Source organism: Onychomys torridus, chromosome 22 (genome assembly GCF_903995425.1).
Source record: "Onychomys torridus chromosome 22, mOncTor1.1, whole genome shotgun sequence".
NCBI classification, from domain to species: domain Eukaryota; kingdom Metazoa; phylum Chordata; class Mammalia; order Rodentia; family Cricetidae; genus Onychomys; species Onychomys torridus.
The window spans coordinates 2357541-2376484 of NC_050464.1; the positions used below are offsets into that span (position 1 = coordinate 2357541).

The 18944-nt window shown below is 46.6% G+C and overlaps 1 protein-coding gene across 2 annotated transcripts in view; it reads right to left on the minus strand.

Annotated features, from left to right (window-relative positions):
• Nucleotides 1-2983: 2983 nt before the first annotated feature.
• Nucleotides 2984-18944, minus strand: part of Uspl1 (ubiquitin specific peptidase like 1) — a 34411-nt gene continuing 18450 nt past the window's right edge. Inside the window, exons 6-10 of one of the 2 annotated variants that reach the window (XM_036172112.1) lie at nucleotides 17836-17965; nucleotides 14230-14355; nucleotides 8344-8501; nucleotides 4784-4954; nucleotides 4286-4370 (exon numbers count right to left, since the gene is read on the minus strand). In XM_036172112.1, coding sequence (XP_036028005.1) covers nucleotides 4348-4370; nucleotides 4784-4954; nucleotides 8344-8501; nucleotides 14230-14355; nucleotides 17836-17965 — 608 coding nt within the window. In that variant the 3' untranslated portion in view covers nucleotides 4286-4347. Of the gene's footprint in view, nucleotides 4955-8343; nucleotides 8502-14229; nucleotides 14356-17835; nucleotides 17966-18944 lie in introns of both variants that reach the window. The other variant, XM_036172111.1, reaches the window with a different exon arrangement.

Sequence of the window (18944 nt, forward strand, 5' to 3'; positions counted from 1 at the left end):
GTAGCATTTTGTTGTGGTTTGCAGACTCCCAGGAGAGGGTGAGCTAGGTGCTGGGGAGGCCATCTCCCTCCCCAGGGACTTAGTGTCTTGTCTTCCCTTTAGGTCTGGAAAACAACTAAGATGAAGGAATTTTTAGGGCAACCCAAAAATCTGAACAGAATAAAAAGCCAGCTGATCTTTTTTTTTCTCTTTACAACTGTTAATAAAAGGCTTGAGACACTAAGAGCTGTCTTGAGGGTTTTACACAGTGTGCCTTGTTACAGTATGGAGTGACTGGATGGGGAGGGCTTTAACAGTGGCCCTTTCAGAGTGACTTCTGTGGAGATTTACATCAGCAGATACTGATTTGCATGCCTTGCTTTCTGGCTTCCTTCAATGACACTACACATTGGAACTGCGCCAGTTTCTTCCACTGTTTAGTTAGGTGGGTTTGTTGTTGTTCTTATTTTTTAAGTGGTGTGGGTGTGGGTGTGGGTGGGTGGTCTCTGCAAGTGTTGATCCAAGAGGCAAGCAGGAAATTTGGTCCAATATGACTCAGTAGCCAGTGTTGATCTGACACTGGGTAGGCTTAGGCATATTTAAGCACAGCACAATTTGGGGGAAAAAAGTTTCCTAGTGATAATGAACGCAATCCCATGTGTACAAAGCTTAAGACATGCCTGCATCAAACTCTTGTAAAGTACAAGTGACGTCTTCCATAGAGACAGAGCCACAGATTAAGAATGCAGGCTCAAGGTAAACAATGTTGTGCTAAGGGTCCAGGGGAGCCAGGGGTGGCCTGGGCACACAGACAGCACTCCACCTCTACTCCTGCCTTCTGGTTGGAAAACTGGTTATTTCCCTTTGAGGAACATGTTGAACATTCCTGGTTTCCTTAGTGCTTATCTGTGAGCTCGAGGGACTCGGTGCTTCCTACAGGTGGAGCGATGGGTATGTGCAAGTGAGTGTAGTGCCCACAGAGGGTGTTGGATGCTTTGAAGCTGGAGTTACAGGTAACTGTGTGCATACCTACAAACACCAACTTAAAGATAGGTTTATCCTGGCTCCTAGTGGGAGGGTATCCAGCCAACATGGCAGGCAAGCAGAGGAATGAAGCTGGGAGGGCCGGAATGCTGCCAGGCTCTAAAATCCCAGGCTCATTGCAGTGATACACTTCCTCCATCAAGGTGCTACCTCCCGAGTCCCACAACCTTCACCAACACTACCATCATTGTTATTTCGAATAATAGGCAGTTATTCAAAAGTTACTTAGCCAAGCGTAGTGGCTCCAGTCTGAAACCCCAACTCAGAATGTAGTGGGATCACAGGAACGGCAGTAGTTCCAGGTCAGTTTTGGATACAATGAGTTCAAGGCCAGCCTGGGCTACATGAGATGCTATTTCAAAAGCAAACAAGTTTTTCCAGACCTGGGAGAAGGCTCAACAGGTAAAGTATTTGCTGTGAGTGCATGAGGTCAGAGTTGGTAAAGTATTTGCTGTGAGTGCATGAGGTCAGAGTTTGAATCTCAGAGATGGACAGGCCTGGTGACATTCACACACACACACACACACACACACACACACACACACACACACACACACACACACGGAGGCTGGCTAGCTACAACAGTCAGAACCAGCAAGTTGTGTGAGACCTTGCCTCAGTGAAGAAAGTGGAGAGTGACGGAAAAACCAAGTCAACTCTGGGGACACACACACATGAATGCTACCCACAGGCATACCCTGTCCTAATACAAAATACACACTTCCTTAGACCAGCATTACTTACAGAATCGGAGAAAAGAGACTTAGGAGTACATATGGGGGTTAAATGATTAAACACAGTGCCTTGGCCAAGTGCTGACTGCCAGCTACCCTAAAAACTCAGGTTTTACTCAAATCACCAGGGATGCTTTGTTTTTTGTGTTTTTTGAGACAGGGTTTTTCACTGTAGAGCCCTAGCTGTTCTGGAACTCACTCTGTAGACCAGGCTGGTTTTGAACTCAGAGATATCCACCTGTCTCTACCTCCTAAGTGCTGGGATTAAAGGTGTGCACCACCACCACCACCACCAAGAACTGCTTTTGAACAACGACCTTTATCTGGAATCTGAGGCTGACTAGTCCAATACTTCTAATCTGATCCATCTAACTTAACAGGCACGTTCTGCTGATCTGTAAACTCCAATTGTTACCTCACTCATGGGAAGGCTGAGTTTTAAATGAATTAACACTCCACATATAATAGAATTTAGCTTGTTAGCCCTACTACTCTCTTCAAAGCAGTAAGATTAGGGGTGCCCAAGTAGGTACAGCAACTGCATTGGGAAGACGGTACTTATGACAACCTAAACCTTAAGCCCATCATCATTGACCACTATTTCCTGTAACCCATCACACTGCTCACTTAACGTTGCTCCAAGTTCTAATGACAGGGCTTCCTGCTACCCCCTGTGAGGAGAGGAGAGAAGATGGGTGGCACTGAGGGTCCTGCCACCCTGTGAAGAGGACAATTGTGTGTCAGTGAGGGTCCCACCAGAAGCAGCAGGTTTGGGGTGACCAGAAGCAACTGTCAAGGCACTCACAGGTGCATTCAACAACTTGTGTGAACTAGGGTTTTCCTGAACAAAACATCCATGTTTTCAAAAGGCATTTTATTTCTCTGTGTGCATGTTTGTGTGGATACAGGTGCATGGTCTAGAGGCCAGAGGCCATGTCAGCCCACCCCACCTCCTTCCTTGAGATGGAGTCTTCACTGAAGCTGGAGCTCAACACTCTAGCTCGACCAGCTGACCAGCTCCTGGGACTCTCAGACCTGTGACAACAGGTGTGCATTGCCAGGTCTGGCTTTTTACAGTGCTGGGAACCGAACCCAGGTTGTCATGCCTACAGAGCAAGGGCTTTACCACCTGGGTCATCTCCCCAGACCCCAACATCCATCTTAAAATCTGGAAATTTAATGCAGCCAAATGTACAATCTACCACTGTGTACTCACAAAACGAAACTCACGAAAACAAAGGTTTTAATTTGCAGCAGGTCCCACGCTTCACAAGAACCAAAGGGAGAGCCCAGGAGCTTACACCTTCCCCAAGGCTAGAACACAAGGGTGTGCGTGTCAGCCAAACACTACCCGTAAGTCACGTCCTCTTGCAGCAGTGCTCAGTGTTAAACTAAAACGTTAACAACAACTCAGCAATTCTCAAACAGATATTCATCAAAATGAGGTATATCTAACGAGTCATTTGTTAAAGAACTCAATGCTGAAGTAGGAAAAAAATCATCAAAAATATCAGTCTTCATGGGGCTCCCCAAGTTCAAGGTTCTTATACAGGCACTGTCTGTGAGTGAAGGAAGCTCGGCTTCACACTGGTTTTTCTCGGGGCTGCAGTAGTTATGGTCCTGTCTCAGGTAGGTGTTCTGGGGAACAGCACTGAATTCATTAGGCGCTGGTGTGCTGTCCTCCATCTCCACATACCTCAAGTCGGGCTCCACACTTGCAGAGGGCTCAGACAGGGCCGGAGGCAACAGTAACTCTGCTAAAATCTCCTCATGACTCTGGCTGTTCCAGGAGGTAGCACCAGGAGCAGCGGTGCACCCGGAACTGCTGCTGTGCGCAAGGTCAATTTGATTCTGTAACTCATTTAACAGGTCTTCTATGGACTCACAGTCATTTGGAGACCCACACTGGGACACTGGCTCTGAATGGTCACTTACGGATGTCCCACGGTTCGGGGAAGACATGAGAGCAGCTAGTTTCTTCTTTTTTGCCTTTAATTTTTTAAGAAGTTTGAGCCGAAGCTTATGAACCTGATCTTCAGCTGCATCTCCACAGCTTGCTGGAGAGATGGCACTTTCACTGCCATGGGAATTGTGGGTGAGGGGGGCAGCACATGAGCTTTCCTGCCCCTTCAACAGGGGTGACGAGGCTGTCCCACCAGCATGGGACACAGCAGCTGTGCTACCTGAAGGTGGAGAGCTGCTGCTGCTGCCTGGAGACGGCTCGTCCACCTGCTTAGCTGCCTTCTTGGCCATCCTCTTGGCCTTCCGGCTTACATTTTTCGTCTTAAAGCCATCGTAATTGTTGGCTCCTTTAACGGAGGGCTGCAGGGCAGTCACTGCTTTATTCTGAGCCAAAACACAGGGTGGCATAAACGCACCACCCCTGCTCAACAGCCCTTTCACCCAGCTTCCCACGAAAGCTTTCTTCTGATCATCTTGCCGAGGCTGAGTCTGCGGTGACCTGGCTGCTCCCACACTAGAAGATGCTGCGGTTCCTCTCTTTCTCAGATCGGATGCCTGAGACTGACCAGGCTGTGCGGGTTTTAGCCTCTCAGCTCTAAGTGGCAGCAACTGAATCTGAGCGTCCTTCTCAGCTGCCATGGACTTCAATTCCTGGGCAGGAAGAGGGAGAGGGGCATCAGTCACAGGCTCAGGAACCACAGTGTCTCCTGCCTGTGGGTCTGTGCTCCTAACTGGAGGGGTCACTGGCTTTCCTTCACATGGGCTGGACAGTAAGGAAGTCATCAGTGAGTCTCGTAGTGGCCAAGGAAGTGCGCTGCCCAGTCCTGCACACTCTGCCACAGGCTTGTCTTCTAACAGGCAATCTCTGGAGTCACTCTGAGAAACAGAGGCAGTTTCGAGCACGCCTTTTGTTCCCGGAAGTACACTATCGCCAGGAGCTACAGCTTGGACTTCTGGAAAAGTCTGAGGAGCAACTGGCATACGTGTGGGGTGGACGACTGACGGTTCTGAGGTGGCAGTCCCACCCACAGAACACAGTGCTGGCGAAGCTGGCTGCTCCTCACCTGACGCATGCTGCGCTCTTGGCTTTGTGAGTGGAAGGCAGGCAGCTTGTTCAGTCAGGACCTGGAACTTCCTTTCCCAAACAACAATGTGTATCTCTGAGGCCGGCACTTCACATGTCCTGTGCCTTTTAGCACACAGACCCTTTAAGTCATCACACTCCAGCCAACTCCCTGGGGAATAAAAAAGACAAAGTCACAGGTGAGACCCTCCCCGACACCGTTCTGCCTCCCTGCGGCTCCATCACTCCGCACCCACAGCACGGCCTTCTCCTTGGCGGCGCCACTCTGTCAGCTGCTAGTTTCCATTTGACCCCAGAGGTTACCGGCAGATCTGCTGGACAGTTTAGACTCTTCATTAAATACACACCGCATCACAGTGGACTCCTTGAACTTCCGAACTGCCTAAGAGACTCAACATCACAAAGAGTCTCCGTGTATGTACACAGCAAGTCTAAGGACCAGACATGGCAGCACTAGAGGGAGCGGGCTCGGGTCATCACATGGCACCTTGTCACTGGCAGTGCTTTCCACCTGCACAATTTCAGGATGGAGAAGGTGTGGTACGGCAGAGGACACTGAAGGAGACTAGAACACAGAATAGGAGCAGGAAGCAACTACTGAACTATTCCTTAAATGAGAAGAAAAAGGACCCCTTAGAGCTATGTTTTTAAAGGAGCTAATGAATGCTGGCAGGGCTGTGAAAAACTTGGAACCCTGTGTATTGCTGGTGGGATTATGAAATGCACAGATAATTTAGGCATTCAGAGAGTACACTCTGAGGACACACCCCAGAGAAGCGACGTCATCAGGCCCCTAGACAGACGAACAGGACCAACACTCAGCTTCAGAAAGGAAGGAAATTCGGCACATGTAACACGGACAAACCCTGAAAATGTGCTAAATAAAATACGCCAGACACAAAAAGGCAAATCCTCTGGTTCCACCTACTTGAGGTGCCCAGAGCTGACACTCAAGAGACACAAGGTACACCAGTGGCTACAACAGCCAGGGCAGGTAAGAGGGCACTGGTGTCTAGTGAGCACAGCCTGTTTTAGTGATGAGAGAGCTGGGTGCTGGAGACGGATCTGTAGGGCTGTAAATGAAGTTAATGCCAATAAGCCTTATTAAGCTTAAAATACTGAAATGGAGAATTGTATATTATGTCCATTTTGCTATAATAAAAAAATTAAGCAAACAGAAACCTTGGCTGGAAAGGAAAGAAAATAGAAGAAAGATAGCAGGGGTGAGGGTGGGGATGGGGGCGTTAAAGGGAGGTGGAGACATTCATATTTATTTACATTTTAGTTATGCCACAGGAGAATCTGAGAAAAGCTAACAACTACAAGCCTGGATGAACAACAGCTTTTCGATAATGAACAAGGGAATTATGACAAAGCAAGCACACAGCTCACTCCAGCTAGACAGATGTGGTGAACTGAGAAAGCATGGAGCCAAGTATCACATGCACTCCAACACAACCGTGACAGCATTTCAGACATCACAGCTGCAGCAGTGGAGATGTCACAGCCCACAGCCCTCTCCTACAGCGTGACAGTCTGCTTGGAGACATCTTCACACAGCACACACAGAAAACACACTTCCCCTCAAGCTAAAGGGGCCCATAAGAACTAATTTTCAAGAGCCAGGTCTGTGGTGGCGCACATCCTTAATCCCAGCCTCTGGGACACAGAGGCAACTGGATCTCTGTAGAAGGCCAGCCTGGACCACAGAGTGAGTTCCAGGACAGCCAGAGCTATACAGAGGAACCCTGTCTCAGGAAACAACAACAACAACAACAAAGAACTAATTTTGAGAAACAGCAAACAGGGAGGTTAAGAAAGGATAAAGTCTTTTCTGCAGCTGATCTTCAGACCAATTTAGATGCTTAAATACTAGTCAATCTCTAAGTTATCACACTAATAACTAAACAAATAGAGGCCTAAGGCCCAATAAATTTTTTTCTTTAAATCCCTCAAAGAGAAAAATTAAAACAAGATTAAAATACTATCAGTGAAGTGGACATGACCAGCAAGAGCTGGAGAGAGAGGTGAGTGTGGGGTCATAGGTAGGGAGAAACAGTCAAAGCACGCTGTATACAGGCAAAATGCCACAAAGAAACCCACAGTTCTGCATAATTAATATTATGTGGGCACACATGCATGCATGCATAGGGAGACAGTTATTGGAATGGCCGAAGTCTCCACCACTGCTAAGTGCCAGCAGTGCTGGGGACAAGTGCAATTCTCTGTCACTGCTTGTGAGAATGGGAGATGGCAAATTTAGCCCCTTTAAAAGACAGCATGATAGTTTCTCACAAACAAAATTGCCATTTGATCTAGTAACCAAACTCCTTGGTCTTTACACAAACTGACTGCAAAGTTCGTATGTAAACTGTAGGTCTTTAAGCAGTTACTCATATCTGCCTAAACATGGAAACAATCAAGATGGTTTTCCTTTGTATGTGTGTTTAGGAGGGTATAGACCAGAAGATAACCTCAGGTGGCATTCCTTAGGCATTGTCCACCTTCACTTTGAAGAAAGGGTCTCTTACTTGCTAAGGAGCTAGGCTGGCTGGCCAGCAAGCTGCAGGGATCTGCTTTTCCAGCTCTGGGATCGCAAGTGTGCACCACTGTGGCCAGCATTTTGTATGTGGGGTTTGGGACTCATACTTAGGTACTCCTGTAGTATGGCAAGGAATCTGCCAATTGAGCCATTTCCCCAGCCCCAAGACATCTTCTCCTTAGGTGGTGAAAGTACCTAGGCTTCAGCATTCAGATACAATGGGATGTCATCTGAGAAATGCAGTGTTCAGCTTTTAAAGACTTGGAAGAACACTAAATTCACATTACAAACCACTGCACTCAAAAAGGCTGCCATGTGTATAATGGAAGCTATTTACCGTTTTAGAAAGAGCCTGACTCCTAGGAGGAAGGCAGTGGGACTGAGGAAGGGTGGAGGACAGTGGTGTTTCCAGGGTAGAGAAACTGCTCTGTATGGTGCTACAGTAGTGGATACGTGTTGGCACAGCCACACACTCGCCAATGCACACAGACTGTCTGCACCAAGTGTGGATCATGAGCCTTGGGGTAACAGTGTACTACTCTAGGTTTGCTAAATTAACAAATGTTCCATTCTGGCATGGGAGCATGCCATGCCAGTAAACACACACAGTAAAGAAAGAAAAATAGGAAATCCAAAAAAACTCAGTGGATGATCCATCAGGGGTACAAGTGTTCTGTTGATGGGTAGGTTAGAAAAAGACCAGGCTGGGAAGCATAGTGAGAAAAGTGTCTACAAAAATAACCAACGAAGTAAGAAATACAAGTAAATAGGTAAATCCTACAGATCCATGGCATAGAGATACTCCAAAACACCACATTAAAAAAATAAAATTTAAAAATTAAAAAAAAAAAAAAAAAAAGAGGAAGGGGAAGAGGAATTAAAGACAAAGGTAAGAATACAGAAAGAAAAGTCCAGGGGAAGTCTGTCTTTACAACAAAACAAGCCCACGAGGCTCTACTTCCCCCCCGCTCAGCATCATAAAACCTTTCCACACTTACCATCAGCATCTAAGATCCACGTTATGAAATGGTTATTTGCTTGGTACTGAATCACAGACGTGACTTGATAAAGACTACCTTCAAAAGGAAAGGCGTAGTGCTGCAGGTCCTCCCGAGGCAAGCCGTCCACGAAGTGCAGCATGAACACGGACGAGGCTCTGGAAAAGAGGCACAAGTCAGACCCACTGCGTGCCACGGCTCCGCCACCCAGGGCCGTCCAGTTGCGGTGGCTCTAGAGCATTCGACATTAACCCCTTTGGACCGGCACCCACAGCGGGGCCGAGGCAGTGAGACAGACAGACAGAGGCCCTCAGACAAGCGGCTCTCCCAGCAGCCCCAAGCTCAGAGCACTGTGCTGCGGAGCTTGACGGCAGAAGCCAGCGCCTTCAGCGTTTTCTCTGGTTTCAGGTGCCGTTAGAAGACAAAGCAGTTAGTGAAAAAAGTCATGTCTAAGATATTCAGACACTGAGCTGGCCAATTTCTCCCGCATCTCAGGAAGTAAAGAGATCAGTTAAATTCAAATTTGCACTTAAGAAAAACTTAATTTGTACTTAAGTAGAGGAAGAAGAAAAAAAAACTAGTTGATTTATTATAAGCTATAAGATGCTCAAAATTTCAAAACGACAATCTACTATTATAAACATGTCAAACTGGGAACAGACCTACAGATGGGCCCCAAATAATTAGATGTAACAAAGCTCTTGGGTTAGGAAATGGTGGATACCCTAATAGTTAATCCTAACATTTAAACAGATGTCAAATCCACTTCCTTCTCAGAATTTATTCAGCTGAAAATGAACCTGAATCAATGTCCAAACTGTAAGATTACTCAAACTGACAAGGAATGACATGTAAATTACTCCCTGTCAATAATGCTGTTGGAGGTAATTAAGTCCTCAAAATTGAAAACTCTGAAATTCCTGCAAACCATCCATATCACACATTCTGTCCTGGAGGTGTTCGTAGTGTTTTGGTTTTCCAGACAGGGTCTCTCTGTGTAAAAGCCCTGGCTGTCCTGGAACTCTGTTTGTAGACCAGGTTGGTCTTGAACTTACAGAGACCCACCTGCCTCTGCTTCCCAAGTGCTGGGACTAAAGGTGTGCACCACCACTGTCCCTGGCTTGTGCTGGTTTTTAAAATCTGACTTAATTTACCAATTCCAAGATGTCACTGACCATAAAATATGCCAGTGAAGTATACATACTATCAACTGTTAGGATATGAAGTATGTGTCTTTCAGTGATCCACAGTAAAACAGAGATTCTCACAGCTGGACAGGCAGGCCATAGGTTTGGACTCTCTATTACTAATAAATTATTTCAATATTAAATCTTGTATTTGGTTCCCTGAGCCTCACATGTATGACACTTCACCACTCCAAGTACCTTCTGAGGCTACTTATCTAAAACTTCACGAGTCTACACTAGAAAACCTCTGAGTCTGCACATGAACATGTTAGGAAATATAGATTTATTTATAAACATATAAACAAGAACAAGACTAAGAGCACCTGCCAGACTGCATGTTTTTTACACATTCTAAGAATTCTAAAGCAGTAGCCAGTGAGTGAGTCAAAGAGCCAAGATGAATCCACATTCACATTCTAGCTGACTGCAAGCAAATGCCCTGCTTCGAACCCACGCAGGACAGAAATGTCATTATGCAGAAAGAGGACAACAAGAATGGCCAGGCTACACAAATTCTAAAGTAACTACCTAGACAAGCCCCCTTGCAAAGAGGCTAGCCATGTATCTCGGTTCTCCAAGGCCTAAGGAGAGGGGCACACTGAACAATGTCACAGTCTTTACACAACGGGAGCCCTCAGAGTGCCCTCCTCACAGGCCTGAGTACACCCTCACCGGCTCTCCTCTCCGTCATCAGGGAAGTTCTAGAGGACAATTCCAACCCCTGGGCTCCACCATGCCCAAGGTCACGGCGGCCTCCACTGCCAGACATTTCATCAGGCAGCATCCATTTAAAAACAGCACAAGTCACAACTACGGCCTGTGTGCCCTCCACTCCTTGCTGCTTCTGGATCTCTAGACTCCACCTAAAGACAGCAGCAGCAAGAATACCAACCCTCCCTCCAGGACAGTCACATCTTACACTAAGAGCTGACACCAAGTCAATTTGCATCAGAACTTCTCTAATAACTCAAATCTTAGATGATGCAAATTTAACAATCCCTATCTGTACTACAGTAATGTCAGTTTCAGACAAAAACAAAGGTCTGGGAGCCAGGAGGTGCTGGTGATGCCTGTAATCCCAGCACTCTGGAGGCAGAAGCAGGAGGATCTCTGTGAGTTCAAGGACAGCCTGGTCTACAAAGTGAGTTCCAGGCAGCCAGAGCTGTTACACAGAGAAACCCTGTCTCCAAAAAAACAAAACAAAAAACAAAAAAACCCAAAAACCAAAGGTCTGTCAGCATCATTTTTAAGCCACAGTTCCCTTTGTATCACCCCCGTCTTTCAGTCAAATCAGCTGGACCTCAAATGGTCAGAAGACAACCGTCTTCAGCAACCCCAAGCCCCACCCCACCCCACAAAGGGACCCGTGTTGTCTGGAGCTGGTTCAGGAGCCCGAAGGCATTCTCTGCCCAGCACTAGAGATTCAGTTAAGTAGACTCTCAGGCCACGGTGGCTGCACTCACAGTGCCAGAACTCTAGAGGGAGGTCGGGGCTTGAATCTGAGGCCAGCCTGAGCTACATACCCAAACCAGGTCAGCCTAAACTACAAGGCAAAAGCTGTCTCCCCAGCCAAGAGACCCCCGTCCCACCTCCAACAACAGAAACAACAACCAGGAGGGGCCTGATATGGTGGCACAAACCTACTATCTCAGCACTCAAGAGTCTGAGGCCAAGAGGACTAAGTTCCAAGGCTAGCCTAGACTACACAACTACAATCTGGAAACAACAAAAAACAGACATCAGGAGAGCACCACAAACAAGCAGAACAATAAAAGGTGCTCAAGCTGAAGTTAAACTGTAAGGATCTTCTCAAACAGCAGCCTGGACCATGTATGACCAGAGCAGACCACCTCCGGAGACTGCCAAGAGCTACAGGCTCATCTCAGTAAGTCGTGCAGTCAGTGCTCACACCATCAGACGCAGGCTAGACTTCCTAAACAACTCACTTAGAGAAGTGGCAGAGCTGGACTCAGCAGGCATGTTTCACCGCTGGATTCCCGGGGCTATGTATTCCACATGTGGGTGATCAGAGACTAGGCCCTGGGGGACTGACTTACATGAGATTTTAGAATGACTATAGCTGAATTAGTCTCATGATCAATTAGGGTGTCAGACTGACTGACCAACCGACCGACCTACCTACCTATCTATGCTGGCTAGTCTGGAACTCACTTGTAGACCAAACCAGTCTTGAACTCAGAGACCTGCCTGCCTCTGACCCTGGGTAATGGGAAAAGGTGAGCACCATTACATCCAGCTGATGAATGTCCTATTACCCCTAAAATCTGTGTTAAACTTGTTTCTAAGTTCTATTAAATACTAGCAAGTCAAGTTGTACTAATTTCGGAGCAAAACAGTCTTATCCAAATATCTTGTCATTTAAAATTTAAGTTTAAACTCAAACATGATTGTATGTAATGGAAACATTTGCTGATCAGAGCATGAATCTTTTATGTACGCAAAAGCAACATGTTTATAGAATTTAAAAAATGTATGTTGCAATGCAGTCACTTAGCAGATCAAACAACATAATATAGGAGTAAACCCCCAGCCCCCAGCCTGAGGGAAAGCAGACACGGTCATCGGATGTGATTTCGAACACCAAGATGCTCAGGTAATCCCACAACAGCCAGCCAAGCACCGCTGCGGCCTTTACTGTCCTGGTCCTCAGGCCACACGACAGACTCCTCCTTCCCCTCTGCCTCCCTCAGAAGCTGCTGAGTGTCAGGAGTAGGGAAGGACAAAACAAGCTAACACTCAACAAGGGCAAAGACAGAGACAAACCTGAAGCCAGCAAGCATTTCGAAGACAGACAGGGAGCACGGCGCGTTGGCGGGCACACACACGCCTTTAATCCCGGCCCTTGGGAGGCGGAGGCAGGTGGATCTCTGTGAGTGTGAGGCCAGCCTGGTCTACAGAGCGAGATCCAGAACAGCCAGGACTGCACAGTGAAATGCTGTCTGGGGTGGGGTAGGGTGGGGTGAGAGGGACAGAGGCAGGGTAGGGAAACATTAACTAGCACAGCAGAATGGAGGAGGCAGTGACAGGAGTGCCACACAGCAGGCCTTGTCCACAGACCGAGAGTCAATTAACAGGCAACAATGCTCGGGTGTGGGGTCAGGCTGCAGCCTGGGGTGAGAACCAGTCTGGAGAGCACGCCTGCTACGCAGGCCCAGAGAAGAGCCATGGAAGGGAAACTGGAGAGGAGGACGGAAGTCAGCAACAAAGTTTCCAGTACACCAGGGCCAGTGTGACCTGAGCCACAGACTTGAAGCATTTGCAGGTCACTGAAACCATCCAGTGAACAAACAAAGCAAACGAAACAGCAAAACCTTCCATGCGGAGCGTCTGAGGGAATGACGCGTGTGTCCACCAACAGTACAAACACTGTTCCGGCTGAGACCGGGTAAACGCTTACTCACAATGAAGGACGTGAAAACACTTGAGCAAAGACAGGGCCATGTCAGACCCAGGAGCCCCAGCCCCACAGCACTCCAGACAGAGAGCAGAACCAGTTGACCCCAACTCCGGCACTTGCCAAGGAGGCAGAGGGTGGCATGTCTGAGCCTACCCTATGCCACCAGCAAGACTGTCTAAAACAAAGCAAAGAGCACACTAAACCACCCCGACTGAGGTGGGGTGCAGACTACATAGCATCTTGAGCTGCAGGGGTGAAAGGGAAGCCTAGAGGGGAGTGAAGCAGGCAGACGCTGATTTCAGTGCAGGTCTGTACAGCACTATTACATTCAAGGAGAATCCAGAAATGCAATGAGAATAACCCTTCAGGAATATTCTGAGGAACTTCTGCAGATCTGAAGGCAGCAGAGGTTCATGTCACTGGTTGCTTCTTACATCAGATTATAGCTCAACCTTTAATGCAGCCAGCCTGAGCTGGAAGGCTCCAGAACACACACCCCTCAGTGGACGGGGTTGTTCACTGCCAAAAACTGATGTCTAACACCTCCCCAGCCTCTATCCACGAGAGGAAGCAATCACTTAGAACAAAGCCAAATGCTTGCAAATACAAAACACTTGCTCAACATCAGCGAAAAGCTTGTAAGACAATGAAGAATCAGCCAGCTGATGTCTGGGAGAAGACAGACATTAAGACACACAAGGTGGAGCTGGAGAGATGGCTCAGTGGTTAAGAGCACTGGCTGCTCTTGCAGAGGACCCGGATTCAATTCTCAGCACCTACATGGCAGCTCACACCTGTCTCTAACTCCAGTTCCGGAGGATCTGACAACCTCACACAGACATACATGCAGGCAAAACACCAATGCACATAAAATAAAAATAAATTATATACATATATGTATAGACACACAAGGCACTAGCATGACTCTGTATACCTATCTTAGTTCTTGAAATTCAAGAAAATCCAGAACTCTAATGACTTTAGGCATTTCATAGAAGAGGAAAAAAATTAACACACACACACACACACACACACACACACACACACACACACACACACACGAGGGGCCAACCACCCCACAGCAACCCCTATTGTGGTTCTCCACCTGGTATAACTTGTCTGCCAGAGTTCTTTAAAATGATAAGCATTTGGTGATTCATAAGGATGTGTTCACTCAAACTTCTGAAAGGTAGGCTGTAGACACTATTCCATTCCCAACACATAAAAAATGTAAATCGATCTTCATTGCATCCTAAAAATTGTAAGTAAATTTAAACTCACCTTTCCAACACCATTTTTCTTATTTGTGATTTACTGTGGCAACTGTTACATGGACCAAAATGGGCAGCATTGAGTGGGTGCCACTCAGGAACAACATTTGTAAAGGTGACCAGGCTCTTCGAACACCTACAAAAACAGGTACAAGGTGAACCCACTTGCTAAACTCATTGTATTAACTGAGCACGTCCAGCTGCTCGCTGGTGTGTGGGAGTGCAGTGGCGCCCTGCCCTCTCTAGCTAAGCTGGAGACTGCTGCAGTCTCCACACTGACGGGCTTTCAGCTAGGAGCAGCGCAGAGGCTGAACACCAGACCAATGCCATTGACACTTTACTCCAGAGGAAGACCACACCGGAGGTTAGGGTCACTCCTGATCTCTACTTATCACATTCCACAGGCAGTCCCCAGCTGCAGCAGCCAGTGTCTCTAAACACCGCTGGGGACCCAGGAGGAAGTATCAGAGGCTCTTGGTGAGCATCACTTCTCTAAGGTTGTCAAGTGTAACACTAGTGTATGTAGTGCCAACTGACTAGCCGTCACTGTCAACAAAGAGGAGCTATTTTCAAGTACGTACAACTTAACTTTCTTACTATTAGAAAAAATCCCCTGTAGAACACTTCTGCTTTTACACAGGTTGTTCAAGTACTGAAGTCACTTTAGCTTGAAAACCTGGCAGCAATAGTCAAGATGATCTGATCTTCAACCGTGTATAATGAATCCTAGTTGCATCAACTTTAAGAAAACTATTTTATTAAAACAAGTTTCACACTGACTGCCAAAGCAGCACAAGCTTTTCCCCTCTAAATAACAAACAATATTGGCAAGAAAGCACTGGCAGTTAACAACTGATTGGTTTGCAGAAAAGCTAACCTTTTAAATGCAAAGCCACACAGAGGTTGCTCTGTATGCCCAGACTGTGCATCATTCTTTAAGATACAATTAAGTAAAGACTCCTAGTTTTTAGATAGTAATAAGGATTTTGTCTCCAATAATGTTAATGTGACATTTCGGAGCACTCAGTCTGTGGACCATTAGGCAGGGAACGTGGCACTACCCCACCAACCAACTCCCAAGTGCTAAGTGCTCCAGCCTCTGTACAGACAGTGAGAGGCAGACAAGCTGGGCCTGTATCCAGACCACCAGCCTCTAGACCAGTTTCTAGCCTCTCCAGGAGATAACTACTGAGTTAAATAAAAGCCCTACATTGGCACAAAGACTAGAGGCACCAAATGAAAGGACTGGCTGGAGAGCCTCTGTCAGAGCAAGTCCAAGTGAGTATGTGTGACCTCACGTACATTGACTAAATGCCACTGTATCTTAGCTTTGACTCCGTAATTGCTTTTATTTTTAGAATGAAAGAGCACTCTAAAGAAACTTTAACAATCACTGTTTTTGTGTGTGTGGTTTTTCTTTTTTTTTTTTCTTTTTCCTTTTTTTGCCAGAGCTGAGGTTTGAACCCAGGGCCTTGTGCTTGCTAGGCAAGCACTCTACCACTGAGCTAAATCCCCAACCCCAATGTGTGTGTGGTTTTTCAAGACAGGGTTTCTCTGTGTAACGGTCCTGGCATTTTGTAGACCAGGCTAGCCCAAAACTCACAACAGAGATCCACCTGCCTCTACCTTCTGAGTGCTGGGATTAAAGGCATGTGCCACCACTCACGGCTAACAATTACTTTTAAAGATATAAAAACAAGATGCAAACCAAAGTGGCTGATGGTTTCCCCTGGAGCTCTCTCTGAGCTCTGTGCAAACGCTGTTCAAGCCCACTTACCATCTGCCAAAAGCTTGCACTGACTGCTGAGCCACCAGCCCTCTCCAGTGAGTTCAGAACTACTTTCCTAAGCAACTAGTCATCTGGACTGGCCACAACAAAAATCACTCCCAGAGGCTAGGTGAGCTCCTGGCACACAGAACACACTCAATGAAAAGCTGTCAAAGTGCTACCTGTGAATTCTAGAAAAGCTGTAATTAAGCTGATTTTAATCATCAGCTCTGTTTACATTATTAAAAACACAGGTAGTGATTAGGGAGTTTAGCACAGTGAGCAAGGGAGCCATGGAGGCAAGAAACAACTCTAGAGGTTTCCTGATTCTACTACTGACTAGTGAGCTCCTTGCTGAGTTACTATGAGAAAGCCAGACCATTTGTACAAATCAGAGAAAACCCAGGAATGGAACACTCGCTTGCTTATACAAATACTTCAAGTCACAGTGTGAATTTTCACCCTTTCCTAGCAGTTGAGAGCAACTGATTTAAAAAGTACACTCTGAGCCAGGCGGTGGTGGCGCACACCTTTAATCCCAGCACCTGGGAGACAGAGGCAGGTGGATCTCTGAGTTCGAGGCCAGCCTGGTCTACAGAGCGAGATCCAGGACAGGCTCCAAAGCTCCACGAAGACACCTGTCTTAAGAAAAAAAAGGACACTCTGCTGCCTTCCCCTGCAGCACTCTTCCAGACTCACCTTTCTTCTGACTTTCCTACTGTCCAGAGCTTCCCTTTGAGACCACGGCCAGGTGTAACAATTTCCTCACATCACTTTACCTTCTAACTTTTGAAGCTTGCTTGTAGGTGAGCTGCAGTGGGAAGGACTGACCTCTACTATAATCTTAGGAAGAATGACCCACAAAGCAGGTTGTCTTTTTCTTTTTTTTCCGTTTGTTTGTTTGTTTTAAGAAAGGGTTTCTCTGTGTAGCTCAGGCTGTCCTGGAACTTGCTCTGTAGACCAGGCTGACCTCAAATCAAGCTCATAGAGATCCACCTGCCTCTGCCTCCTGAGTTTAAGGGCGTGTGCTACCACCACCCGGCTGGTAGGTCATTTTATAATAGTCATTTTAATAGTACGGCATGTCAGACAAGTGCCTACCCTCTCTGACTGCTCTACTGAGCCAGAGAACAGAGGTAACCTCTGCTGGATACTACCATCCACTAAGAGCAGCTCCATGACAGAGGCCTACAGCAAACAAAAGCCTTGTCTCTAACAGAAGGGTAAACAAAACACTGTTCCAAGGACTTCTGAACAAAAGCCCAGCTAAGAGCTTTCCAGGACGCAAAGGTGCTATTCTCATCTGTTTCTAAGGAGATTAAGAAAACACCTTTTAGCCATCCTTCAAGCCATGGATTTGTTTTGTTGTTTGTTTGTTTTGTTTTTAGCTAATTTACAGTAGCAAGCCAACTACAGTACAGTCTTGTGTTGCAAACTGCTCCTTTAGCTTTAGTGGGCAGAGTTTAAGATGAGGAAGCCAACTGTGACCCACGCCTCCATCTGCAGAACTCAGAAGGCTGGGGCAAGAAAGTGGCAAATTTGAGGTCAGCCTGATCTACTTAGCAATACCCTATCTTAGAAAAAGAAAGATGTGCTGGGGTCCAAGACAGGCTGACACAGCTTCTACTCTACCATTCCGAATCCCAAGGCGGAAAGTCTCAAATCTTGACTAACCTGGGCTACAAGGCAAGTCCTGCCTGGGCTATCCTATAACCTTGTCTGGCGGTGGGGTGTAACAAGGGTGGAAGTCCCAAGACAGAGTACACTATAGGTGCAAAATGTGTTCTTTAAATTATGCTGTTATGAACCATTTCAGCAGAAAGAATGCACTAAAAGCCCCAAACTGACCTGTTTTGATACTGGTGTCCACAATTGGAACATTCAAAATTCCAAGAAAAAGAGTAGGTAAAGAGCTTCTCCACATGGGGGTCTAGTTTTAAGAGTGCAGGAAATGCAAACACGGGACTTTCCATCTCACCTGCAAAAGAGAAAAGAGAAAAGGAGAGATCACAAGTTGTGATCTGTTGTCAACTGTAAAGGGAAGGCAAATGGCCAACAGCCTCCTGTAAGTTTCTAGCACCTAGGTGTGAGCACTGCCTGGCAGTCCGTCAATCATGGTGGATCTGGAAGAAGGTGGAACAACTCTCCAAACACGGCCAGCATCAACTCAGCTCCCATGCTAGTCTCTTATTTTGTAAATGTCATGAAAACATAAGAACATATGACACCCATACTGCCTGCCTTCTCGAAAGGGAAAGGCCTCACTCAGAGCTATAACTCTGTACATTAAGACAAAAACCATGGAAATGGTTTGCTACAAATACTAAAAGTCAGTGAAAACATTGGAAAACCGCATCAGAATTCAAATACCACCTCTATTCAGATCCACCAACTAAACAGTGGAACAGATTTGATATACAAGAGTAAAGGATCAATTTTGAACCTCTCCACTTATCTCAACCTTTAGTCTAATCCTGGACTAATTAAACTCCTGCCACTTCAGACTAGAGATGGTGGGATTCTGCTGTCCTTAAACAAAACCAGAACCCTAAGTGCCAGCTTTGAGCTGAAGGAGGCTGTTTAACAGGGATCCCATTCTTACAGCCCCACCCTGTAGTTTCCTTCTCATCCTCAGGGTTTCCAAGGTCCAGGAGACAAACTGCAGACTGCCTCCCACCTCCTCCTTAGACCAAGCCTGCTCTCAGGGGCCTGCTCTTCCCTAGCCTGGAACTACAGATGCCCAAAACTTGGCCAGCAACTGTTGTGACGGAAGGACCAGAAGGTAGACAACAGGTTTCATTACCCAAGCATGTGCTGCAAACATCTGCAATTGCAAAGGCTATTTTAACAATCGTCTTTGTGATATAATCCCATTGCCTTTTTTTTTTGAGACACGGCCTCAGTATGTAGCCCTGGCTGTCCTAGAACTCACTATGTAAACCAGGCTGGCTTTGTAG